This window comes from Erpetoichthys calabaricus, chromosome 6, assembly GCF_900747795.2.
Source record: "Erpetoichthys calabaricus chromosome 6, fErpCal1.3, whole genome shotgun sequence".
NCBI lineage: Eukaryota > Metazoa > Chordata > Cladistia > Polypteriformes > Polypteridae > Erpetoichthys > Erpetoichthys calabaricus.
In genome coordinates, this window is record NC_041399.2 from 56948766 (window position 1) to 56962243 (window position 13478).

At 36.0% G+C, this 13478-nt stretch overlaps 1 protein-coding gene across 1 annotated transcript in view; it reads right to left on the reverse strand.

The window, feature by feature from the left end:
* Positions 1–13478, reverse strand: part of tram1 (translocation associated membrane protein 1) — a 53232-nt gene that overhangs the window by 10129 nt on the left and 29625 nt on the right. Inside the window, exons 3-8 of the mRNA XM_028803607.2 lie at positions 11586–11707; positions 11337–11453; positions 9696–9754; positions 4286–4370; positions 615–685; positions 412–516 (exon numbers count right to left, since the gene is read on the reverse strand). Coding sequence (XP_028659440.1) covers positions 412–516; positions 615–685; positions 4286–4370; positions 9696–9754; positions 11337–11453; positions 11586–11707 — 559 coding nt within the window. The remainder of the gene's footprint in view (positions 1–411; positions 517–614; positions 686–4285; positions 4371–9695; positions 9755–11336; positions 11454–11585; positions 11708–13478) is intronic.

Sequence of the window (13478 nt, forward strand, 5' to 3'; positions counted from 1 at the left end):
ATCAGCTTCTTCCTGAAGGCTACTACCTACTCCAAAAATTCCCCCAAAGGGCAACAAAATAGCAGAGCAACCCCAATAACATGGTTATTTCCATCCCTTACTCCACTTGATGTTTTTGTCAATGTGGCTGTGACTGCTGACAAACTCACATTACTCTTGCAGCAAGAAATAATTTCGGCAAGTAACACTGGACTGCCCCACATTAAATATAAGCCTGCCTATAGCACAAATTGCACAACAGTGGACATAATTTGGAATTTTTAAAATCTAATGCTCTTCTGACATGCATCAACGGAAGTTAAAAATTAGGATAAAATGTGTCAGAAAGCATTACTCTTGGCTGATCCCATGTCCTTGCCACATATCATACAAAAAACACAGTGTAGGTTTAACACAAAGCAAAGAGCTTACCCTGTTTGTCTATTTTCATTACTAAAATACAGAAGGCGGGAGATGTGGAAAAGCAGCTCGATGAAGTAGTGCAAAACCATGAGGACAAGGCCCAGGCGGTTAAGGCTAAAGATAAAAACAAAACAGATGATGAGTTACACAGCTGGCTTTTGATGGTGTGTCCTATCTTTCACAATAGAGCCACAGTCTGATATCTCACTTACTTCAAGAGATACGCTCCTGTGATGTGGATGAGGTAAAGGCTGATGTAAATAAGCTGGTGAGGAATTTCTTCCTAGAAGAAACACACAGGCATTAGAACAATTGTGACAAGAACAGGTCGCTTAGCCCAAGATGTTCAGCAATCCTATTCATCTACTGTAGATTGTCCAAAATAACAGATTGAAATTAGAAGGTCCCTAAAGCCCAGTTCTCTAACAGTAGTACTTGGTAATTCACTCCATGTGTCTATAGTTTGTGTGACAAAAAGCTTAACATTTGTGCAAAATTTGCTGTTAAATTTCCATAACACTTTGCTTCCTCTGTTTCAGCCACTTTTGCATCCTCCTACTCATTGAATTCCTGTTTCTTTTAATTTGATTACTAATCTTGATTCCTGTGTTCCTGTTGGAAGACTTTTTAAGTAATATCTAGAAGCCACAGTGTTCATTCCCTTCATAAATTTAAACACTTGGAACACATCACCTTTAAGCGGTAAACACGAAGTAGCTAGCTTCTGGACACATTAAGGTTTTGAAATGGATATCACCAGCCTCAGCCATATTGCTATGATATGTGCAGCCCTTTCAGTGGTAACCATGAAACAGCCAGGTTCTGGCCCTCGCCACAGGTACTTGCACCAGGAATGCCCAACACTCAAATGTTGTGTTGACCCTCTAGCACTACATAAACCAAGATGGACACAGTGGCAAGTAACAGACATAAAAAAATAAGGCTTTTTTTTTTTTTTTAAAAATGTGCAAAGAGTTCACAAAGTTTATTTTGCAAAACGGCAAATTAATAAATTAAACATGACCATAATGTTCAAATCTGTTCAGTGAATATAACAGGTAAAACGCAGGAATTCAGTAAAAACAAATCATTAACATGTCTTCCTTTAAATGAGCTTCTTTAAATGAACTAGATATTCTCTGAAGAGCACACCTTCACACTGCAGTTATGCTGACACCAGAAGAGGGAACCTCTAATGCACATCACTAGGACTTACGCAGTCCACCCGTGGCTAGCACAGGTATGTGCACTTCAATGCTCTAGTTGGCTCTACATCTACTCTGTCACTCCAGCAGATCCAAGTTATTCCCAGTGGCCTTCATCGTCTATGCTCTGTTGGACCAGTCTGTCGCCACCTCACCTTGCCATGCTGTACTGCCAAGTGCTATTCCTACAAGCTGTCCTCCACCATCACCAGCTGTCGAAATATCCCCACGCCATGTTCTGCTCATCATACTCTGAGTGGAGATCAGTACAGCCCACATTACAACCTTCTTGATATATTTCCATTTGCACTCGCTGCTTCACTCCCACGTGCTCTTCAGTGCTTCGGAAATCAAAGCTCTTTAAAACATCTTTCCTTCTATTTTGAATCACTGTCACTCAACAGCATGACCACACCTTTCTTACTCCTATTCATTTCAGATCACTCCACACAGCTGAATTTTCTCTGTCTGATCCCTCGTAAAACCAACTACGCCACTGCACTCATGCTTAAAATGTGTTTATCCGCAGTACTCCTACCAGTCCTCAGCTGCTGTTCAAATATTAACCACCTGTCTGGACTTTCTCTGGCACTGCTATGTATTTTTTATAATATGGAGACAACAACAATTACAGAGTACTCCAGGTCAGGCCTCATTAGTTCGTTATACAACAAGCATAACCTCCATTGACCTGTACTACACACATCGTGCTACATAACCTAACATCATATTAGTCCTCTGAATTGCTTCTGTACACTGTTTAGATGTACACAGTGATGAGTCTACTATGACTCCTAGGTCCTTATCATAAGAGGCGCTTCAAATTTTCAGACCTCCCACTGTGTATTCAAATTTAACATTTCTACTTCCTGTGTAAAACGTCTTACATTTACTAACATTAAAATTTCATGTGACACATATCTGACCAAGTCCCTCTTTAATAATTTAGATGAATATGCATTATGTGCAGAAAAAAGGAACAGACGACACAGCACTGATCCCTTGGGGACACCAATTTCAACATCACCTAATTTTGAAAAACTCCCCCTCCCCCCATAATTGTTTGCCTACTGTGTTTGAGCCACTTTTGTACCACCTACACACCATGCCTTACAATTACAATTTCCTTTGGTTTGATCACTACTTTTTCATATTGTACCTTATCAAAAGCCTTCGGAAAATTAAGACAAATATCATCATCACCTCACTTATCACACGCTTTTGTTGTTTCCTCATAGAATTCTAGCATATTTGTGAAACATGACCTGCTCATCCGAACTCATGTTATTTTATTTCGACTGTTCTTGACATACGCTGCTTGATCTTTTCCTTAATAATTGCTTCCATTAATATACTGTACCTGTGATGCACATTAAGATACAAGCAGTAACAATATGTTGGTGTTACTCACAAACTTCCCAGACTATATCCATTCCAATATCTACACGTCTCTTTTAGTATTTTTTTGGATTAAGCACCTAACTTCACATCACTACCAAAAACAAAACAAAATAAGGTGTTCTGGTAGCTGATTAAGGTTTCTATTAGTTTTTGTTCAAACTATTGGATGAATCGAGTTTGTGTAAAACCACCCTATGATGTCAACACAATATGCAAGATTGTGATCTCTGTCCAGGCATTTATTGTTAAATACGCTTAATCCAAACATAGGATCATAGTGGGTGGAGCCTGTCATTTCAAAAACACACACACACACACACACACACACACTAGATTAATGAAGTTTATTGTAATTCTGTTTGTTAACATTACATGTCACATCCTAAAACCATGCATATCAGATTGACTGTTGGCTTTTATTTGGGAGTATGTGTTTATGATTGTACCCTCTTCAAGGCTGGAGTCTGTCCCAAGTCTAATGGTGCTAATCCTTGATGTGTAACCCTGTAGCAAAATACACAAACAGAAGACCTCCACCTCCAGGTAAACCAACAAGGGGAACTGGCCGCACAATAATCAGTACAAAGTGAAGGGGAATCACTATCACTACCATCAAGACAAAAATAAAAGAAGCTAAGCAGCAGTAACACATGAGGTAGAGGAGAGTAACACTACTGAATGATGAAATAAGCAAGCTAAAAGAATACAAAAAAATGGGGCTTTACACATCACATGACAAAGCCATCTAAGAGGGGAAAAATTACTAAAGGGAATAGGAATTACTCCAAGCATGCAATTAACAGGTTCAAGAACTCATCTAATAACAAACTCACATTAATCCAAACACATTTTGCCTTTCAATACCATCATTTAAATTCACCAATGATTAAAAATTAGAATAAATAGGACTCGAGTGACATTTACTGATCATAAATTGACTTGTTTGCTTTCACTTCATTATGTAGCACTGTCAGGTTAGATTGAGAGGAGGTTTGAAGAATGAACTAATTTCACCATCATTAAATCAAGCGCTCTTCAAGCCAATACACTGATTAAACCTGCAGGCATTTCAGTCCTTTAATACTGAGGGCTCCACTCAGTTACCGAACAAGCACAGCATCTCCCAAAGAGCATGTAAGTGGGCAAGTGCATAATGAATTATTGTGCCAAACACTTGTTGAGATTCAAACGTTTCATTGTTCAAGCCTGCTCCTGACAATTACTTAACACAAGCGTGTTTATATATTAAAAAAAAAACAAAAACAAAACACCCATACCTTCTTGATCTTCTGGAAATAAAGCTCTGGTAAAGCATGTAACCAGTAACCCAACTGGCAGATATAGAAAAATTTCATTTGGAACCTGTAAACAAAGCAAAAATACACCAAAATTAAAAACCAAACAGTATACAGTTAACTAATAACAGCACCAAAAGCTCAAGTCCATCTGAAACAAACATGTGAACACATATACAGTGGATTCAGAAAGGATTCAGATCCCTTTACTTTCTGCACACTACTGTTGTAGATTTTATTTTAAATGAATAAATTGTTCATTGTTGCTACATTCAATATCCCATAAAGACAAAAAGTGAAAACATGTTTTCAGAAATGTTTACAATTTTACTAGAAAATCAAAAACTGAAATCTCTCACTTCTATAAGTATTCAGACACTTCGTTGTGGCACTCCAAATCAGGTCAGGTGTATCCCATTTGCTTTAAATGTTTGAGATGTGTCTAAAACGTGGAGTTCACCTGTGGTAATCTGAATTGACTGGCCATCATTTAGAAAGGCACAGACCTGCCTGTCTGCATAGTCTCCAGACCTCAATCTAATATGTTTGGGTTAATGTGAAATGGGAGATCACAGCATGAATGGGTGCTTGAAAGATCAGCAGCATGTTACTACCATATCAACATGGACCAAAATCCCCAAGAATTGTTTCCTGTGCCTTGCTGAACCAAGGCCTCAAAGAATGCAGGTGCTAGGAATGTATACCTAATACAGTGGTCACTCAGTATTTATATTTTGAAAACAATGGAACAGCACAAATTGACAACATAATATCTATTCCACTAATAATTCTGGCAAAATATGGTATAGTCCTAGAAAGAGACAACAAAAAAGTCTCATGTGAACTCTAGCTGAAAAAAGGAGAAAAAAAACCCTATTGGTACATTTCATGCATTTTCATAACTTGCTTTCCCAGTACAGGATTGACAACAGAACCTATCACATCATTTCTGGGCAGAATGTAAGAGAGATCATTAGAAAGGATGGCATTGCATTTGTATCTCTCTATTTTTATATATATATTATATATAAAAAAGACATATATACATACAGTACACACACACACACATTGGCACAACAGCACCAATTATCAAAAGTGTGGACGAATGAGTGAATAAGTGGAAGAAATTTGACAAGGATAAAGAAACAAGATGATTTGTGGCATGACCCTTAAAATGAAAGAAGAAAGATTCACCAAAGCTGAAGTATGATGAGGTTACACAATTGAGCCCAGCTGCCAAGGAAGGAGAGAGAAATACATGAGGTGTTGTATTCCTCACGACCAGACAATAAGCTGCGAGCAGTGGCGCTAGTGTAGCTCAAAAGAAACAGGAAATGGAGACTGTATAGTGTGCCCACGTGTTACACTGACAGGGACCCCGAATGCCCACCCTAGCTCCACATCCCCACCCAATTCTATTTATTTAACCTGAAGCTACACGCACCAAATATACCAAACCAAGCCCAAAACAAACACACCTTATAGCCTTGCACACACAGAACATTGCTGCAAAACTCCCACATTTACTCCTTAAGTACAAAAAATATAAGGTAATGCCTACAAGGACTACATACAGAATGTATTTCGTAATATTATTTTCTATAAGGTGCTGTTTGCAAATTTCTTCATTCTTCAAAGTACATACACCAAATACTTAAATGATCATCCTGTGTACTGAAATAAATATCTGTTGTGTTAATAAATCATTAATGGACTTTATTCGCTTTGTCAGCATTTCCTTATTCATGAGCATTACTCCGAATCACACTCAAAATCTCATGACACACATTACTGTCATAAAACAGAAAAACTGAAGCTTGAATATACTTTTAATGTTTTAGTCATTTGTAATGCTTGTTTGAATGATGTGAACAAATGAAAACTTAATATACAATAATAAAAATAATACACAAACAAAAAAAATAATCCATCCATCTGTTTTCATAACCTGATTTTTCCTCAGCAAGGTTACAGGGAAGCATGGAATCTATCTAAGCAAGCATGGGGCACAAGGCAGGTAGACATAAATACACACAATTCATATTATTCAACTTATTACATCTTTGAATTCAAAGGAAACAGTTCCCTTTAATATTGTTTTCACATTGACCATCAACAGAAGCTACGAAAGCAGGAATAGATCAACGGCAGGAACGTTTTACTCATGGCCAACTAAATGTAGCATTTTTAAGATTAAGTAGCTCAAGTGAGCCAATAATATTAGCCCACAATTCATAAAAAAAAAATCTACAAATTTTGTAAACAGAAAAGTAATTAGTTAGTTACATAGCACTTCTGATACATTTGATTATCCCTCAACATTATAACAGAGGCCTATTGTCTTAGAAAACTTCCTGGGCAAATCTGTGTAAAACAGGTAAGTGTTTCTAGGGAATAGATTTGGTGGAGAATACTCATGGAAACAAAGAAGAGAATGTGCAAGTTGCCCACATAACGTTCTCCACTCCTGGCAATGACACAACCAGAGTCCAGGTGCTCTACTGTAGAAAGCTGGAGAATGTGGTATTTGAGAGCTAGATTTGCATTAGCAATAAACCAGTATTTCAGTCTAAGAAAGTAATCTTACAAGAACTGTTTTGCTCCAGGAAAAGGGCTCTTTTCACAGCATTTCAAAGTGTTCTACCTAATTATACCAATCACACTGTAATTCTGGTTTTTACTTTTGAGTATCTGTTGTTGCAGTCTAAAAGGTAGATGTACTAGTGGTCAAAAAAAGCTCCCTTCCATAACATCCATTCAGCAGTTGTGCTCCATCCAAAAACCTTTTAGGGCTGTCTGTCAACTTGTGCACACTCTCCTGAATTTTCCCTAGGAGTTGAGCAAAGAAAGTGCACTGCAGAAACAGCCATTTTTACTTCTTCCTTTTGTAGATCTCAAGGTGATGAGCCATTTCTGTTGTACATCCTGGTTAGTTAGGAGGTGGCAAAGTGAAATACAGTAAATAACTAAGAATTCCTTACATTTTAGAATGTGAAACATTACTCATTAAGTAATAGTTTACAAAAACAAGGAAGAAAGTGCTTTTAAAATAGAGAACAGAAAGATATTTTTATACAGAAGATGTGAAAGCTGCAAATTTTATTTATACTTTATCAGCAAAACATAAGCACTTACAAAGGAAATTTTGAGATAACTCCCCTAACAATCAACCTGATAAAAACACTTAAACAGATAGCCCTTACAAGTTATAAAGCAACTAAAACAGCAGCATTATGTGAATGATTTGCCTACTGGCCTTAGCTTGATATAGTTCAGCAGTAGTGGTAGCCTTCATTTTCTGAATCCTCCGTCTCCATTACCTGGGCGTGTGGAGCCATAACTCAACCCAGCAGAATTAGGAGATGCCATTCCATTTTAAGGGATGTTCATGCAACAAATCAAACATGTATTCATTCATTTATTATCTATCTTATGTATCCAGTTTAGGATCATGGGAGTTGGGGTCAAATTTACAAAACATGCAAAGGTACAAAAAATAGGCATACACAACTTTCCACACAAAACTTGGGATTTATGAAAGTTGAAGGGAGAACTTGTGTAGATTTACGTCAACTGAACAATCCGTATCTAACATTTTGTAGAAACTGAAATGACAACGACCTTGATCAAACAGGGAAATGCAGCCAAACCAGCTAAATGATGACTCATGTGTATGATACATTAATATCACCAAGCTAGTATTGAATGTGCATTGATGTGACAAACACAACAAAACTTAAAAGTAATGAATATGATTTATAAACTTTTAGTTCCATTTTGAGGACCAATTCTGTGTACATTTAAAGAAATTTTTAGTTTTCTTCAGTTTATATTGACTACTTGTTGTCACTTCTCAGGCAGGTAACTGGCCAACAGGTTAGCAATATTTTAGCTAAGCTTCACTCCATCATGGCCCCCTTGCTGGAAGCCATACACCAACTGACAAGGCGCTACATTCAGTTTTCATATGGTGCTGGCGTACATACATAAAACATAACATGTTCTTGCCATCATAAACATGTAGAAGTGTCCATTTTCATGAATCCATGCAAAGTTTTATAAATGAAACCCATGACATAAACCCTGGCAGAATTAGGCACATTGCAGGATAGGTCATTTGTCCATCACAGTGACAATTTACAGTTATCAATGAACCTTTTTATGATAATAAAAAACAAAGAATACCAGAGGGAAAGAAAAAAAGCATCATGTGCAAACATCATGTTGGCAGTGTTAAAGCTAGAATTCAAAACTAGAATTCTTAAGCTATAATGTTCCAAACCCACTCATGCTGTGCAAGCTTATTATTATATGAAATATTAACCTCCGGAAACATTATAAATGTTTAAAATTGGAGCACTGGAATATTAAGTGAACTTGTCTGGGTCACACAGTGCACGAGATGCAAGAATTGAAATAAAACCTTGCGGTTTAAAAGTTTACCACCCTAGTCATTATGATGCACTAGTTGCATAGTTCTGTCTATAAAACTTTGACATGTGGGAGGAAATCAGGATAACTGGGGAAAATCCAAACAAACATGCCAAAACTTTAACTAGCTGGGATTTTCCAATAAACACATTTACCCACTGTGCCATTATAAGTCCGTAATTAAAAACATTATACACAGAAATATACTGTAGATTTCTATTACCTGCTGCAAAATGTTTCATGTTTAACTATATTTGAATATGACAATGGGAAGTTTGCAGTATAAAAAAGAAAAAAAAAGCCCATTAAATCTATGCACTTCGTAACATTCGGGTGAATTTGGGGACCTGCATGTTTTGAAAGCTGTAACAATCGAACCAGTTAAGTGACTTTTGCTTTATGTGACTGTTTTTCTTGCTTGCATTTTTTACTTACCCGGTACATCTGCAGGCTACTGGAAAACTCATCTAGTGCTGTACAGGTTCAAAACAAGCCACTGATATAATAGTGAGGAGACACACTTGCATGACACTTCACATTCAAATAACTTATACTGTGGATCTGTTTCATTGTCAGGAGTGGTTAGCGGGCATGTAAAAATTCTAGGACAGACAACTTTAAAAGGTCACCAATGATTTTAAATGGATGTTTTTCAAATTTCAGTGTTCCCTATTTAGTGCATCTCAATAAAGAAATTCTCTACAAATTTCCTTGAAGTATACAAAATTTCAATGCAATTGGTCAATTGGGTGCCTAGTCGTTTCATGCAAATTATCAGACACGATGGTAGCAGGTGCTTTTTGCATTTCGTGAGAACACAACTACAAATGATTCTAGTAACTTTAGACACACTGGTTAGAACCAACACATTGTGGATACAACAACACATTTTGATATACATAAAACCATACTGCAGATCAGTTTTTTTTTTTTTAATAAATATATTTTGTGAATTACTTACGACATTAAGGTGTGAGGATAACCTTCCCATAAAAGGACAGGCTGTGACAAAAGATTTTCCTGGTAAGAAAATGAAATTTTAGGTTATTACAACACTACTAAAAATACATAGACATAATACATATAGTGTATACCAAGTAAAAAGTATATGAAATGCATTTTTACTCAGTACTATTTTAATAGACTTAAATCAAAACCCTCAGTAGCAAGACAGTGGCAAATACAATAACAAACAGGAGCAACATCCACATGCATGCACTTGTCAATGTGGACTAAAAAATAATTTTCATTAAGCTGTTGCCGGCAATGAGTGCAGCTTACAACAGTCAAACAACAGTCAGTAGTAATCACGATACAACAAACTCTGAATGAAGCGATGGTTTTTACAAAATACCACCTTCACTACTTCAGATCCACCTTCCCTGCCATGGGTCAATTCATTGGAATTAGCTGCAATATGTGACTCTACAATCAGCATGCTTCATGCATACTATGGGCTTGACAAGTATGCTGTATTGCATTCTTGGGATAACTAAAAGTAATTTTTGGCAGGTACCTCCTTAATAATACCTTTCACAATTGCTGTATGCGTGTCAGCCAAACCCTCTTTGCGTTACAAAATATCAACCTGACTGCAACTGGTGAAGAATGCATGTAGTGAGTACATTACATTACAATGAAAAATAAGGGGCTTCATCTAAGGGCTTAACACACTTTATAGAGCACTTATGCTAATATTGAGCCACTTTATTTCAGATGTCTAAGTACAAATTTATAAATATAAACTCATTTTTGGTAAAGATGGATATCCTTTGTATATAACAGGATCAGGTTAGTTCTGCTAACCCTTTACTCTCAGGTATTACACTTACTTCTTTGTAAACACTTTAAGGTGGGCCTTCTACCTGATATGCTCAAGCAGGCTCAGGCCACTTCTGTTTGGGTTTGTTTCTTACTTTGAGGTGATGGATGATGATGATGGATGATGACCTACTCCCTTTTTTGCTGTTATATCTCCTTTTCCCATCTACTATTCTGTCATTCAGTACATAACTATGTCAAAATAAGGTTAATATTTAGGGGTGAAATTTATAAGTTCAGATTAAAATTAAGACTTGAGTTTTATAAAACGCACATCTTAATTAAATCTCTCCTTAAAAGTAAACTTTCTACCACCACACACACACACACACAGAATTGATAGAGCAGAAGTAAACCTTTAATAAAAGAATAAAGGAAATTATTCTCAAATTTTCTAAAACAGCAGCAGTCATTTTAGAACTCAAGGGGGGGAAAAAAAAAAGTCATAACCAAGAATTTCTAGTAACAGGTTAGCGGACTGTGCAGTCTGTACTGGGATTATGATAACTTTCTTCTTTAATTGCATTACTAATAAAGAACTCTTTTATGACCAAACCAAAAAAAAAAAAAAGACATTCAAGCATTTAAATTCTATTTTTCATTATATAACCTGAACCTAGTTTACTTTATTACTTATAACGCAGGTGGGTTAAATATGCTGGTGATTAATAAAATGTGTGATGCTACTGTGAAGGTGGTGATACAGCAATTGTATGAAGCGTATAACTGAGAAAAGCTATAATTTGTAATCTAAAAAAACCTTTAAACAAATTATACTTACAGACATGAGAAGGCTCATACCCCAGATGCAAGAAAATAAATAAAAGGCACTTAGTTGTCCTGATTCATTAAATTTGCTGTGCTTGGTTTTGGATAAATGCATTTTCCTGTTGATTTTCTTTTAAGGGAAAAGAAAGAACACAGATGTGAAAAACATTAATGCCATTTTAGGATGTAGAGCAAATCGGATGATGCTGTTCTTGACACAAATTAAAAGGAATTAAGTATGCCTATTGAGTTCTTCACTTACATCAAGCACATACTCCTGGATAACAGCATGCATTATAATAGCCACCAGCATGTAAAAGAAAGCTGTGGCCAGATCTTTCACTCCATGTTGGAAATAGTTCATTGTTATTTCTTCTGGTCCCTCTAAAAAAAAAAAAAAAAAAAAAAAATTATTTTCTGCATGCATATGCTGTAGGTATTGCACTAACCAAGAGATCAAAACTAAAAAGACTGTCTAAAGAGCATTTTGCTATATATACTTTCTCTTATACTGTATAATTTGGTCTTCTGGAAATCTGAAAAACACAAATCATATATAAAACATAAGAAAAAGCACAGAAAAGATTATCAACAGTGATACTAAAAGTATAAACAAAAATCAAGGATGAATTATATTTTCAATTTCATTGAGAGGTTTTTTTTTTTTTTTTTTTAAATATATTTCAATATTTTGATCTTTACACTCTGTGTTGACATATCCTGCGGTCACGTGCTATCAGAGAGATGGTAAATTCAAATTTCCGAGTCAAAAATGTCACATGAATGCTCTATGAAGTTGGAGCTCTGTCCAGACAATTCAGAGAGAATAAAGCTAACCGAATTTTCCAAGATGTGATGCAACACTGACCTTTCACCTCAGTCAATTGTTTAAAATAAAATAAAACACAATCTGGTCAGTCAGAAGTGTCATTTTTGTGGTTTAATTACATTTAGAGCGATGCAACATACCTTTAATAAAATTTAGTTTCCTGTTTATTTAAAAAAAAAAAAGTTTATCTTAAGTGCTTTTTACTTGATGAGCAAGTGACAGTGACCTCACATTTCTCCCAAAAATCCAATTGCAATCTCACATTAAAGTGGAAAGGTGAAACGTCACAAGTCAAGATCTCCATGATAGTATGTGAAATTTGCATTGCAGTACCAACACGGTCAGGCTCATTTATCAGTGGTACATCCAGCTTAAGTGCTTTGTACCTTTCTATATAAGTTGGTCATCCTACTGACTGTCAGTCAATCACCTTCTTTAACCCTCATTCTAAATTCACTTCAACAAACAGGTAGTGATCAACTAGCAAGATTTGACTGTCACTCCAAATTATACCTCTGAACTCCATGAGCACCAGATATATTGAATAAAGGGTCCATACTGCAAAGAATACTACTGCACTAGCTCTTTTACTAAACGTTGAGTCTGCCGTGATAAAGATTTAGCTTTATTGCATCTCCAGTAGAAGAACAAATGTATACAGCACAGCTAGGAAATCCACATCTTTGCATACAAATCTAAGCGTGCAGGGTCAGTATGTCCATCTGTCCCTTATATCATATTCACAATCCACTGTACAACAACCAGCAACAGCAAAACTCAAATTAAAATGGGGCTAAAAACCTCAAATGTTAAACGACAGATAATCCTGCCTCTGACATAAGACTTCACAACAGAAGTGTACATGTGAATATGTATAGCATAGTTATAATAGTCTGTGGTTGCCTAATCACAACATACTTATGTCCTAATATTTATATATACATAGTGGTTGGCAACAAACACAGACCACAGTTTTGCTATGTGGTGTAAAAATGTTACTAATTTTTTCATGTTTTCAAACAAGCTGCTTTTCCTTTTATGTGATTCTGTAACTAGTGTCCAGTGGCTGTTAAAACAGATAAGAAATGTTTATAGTGCACTATTTAAAAAAAATACACTGTTGTACTACAGCTGTTTACATGCAAACTGTATATAATATAGGCACCAATATGGTAACCCATTTAGAAAGACTTGAAAATCTGGATGTCTCATGCTCATCCAGCATTTTCTCGGGTGCTTCAGGATGTGATGGCACTTTTGTTCTTTTTCATCATTTAACACTGTTTTATTATTCTATGATATTTGCTATGTATAATTATGTGGACA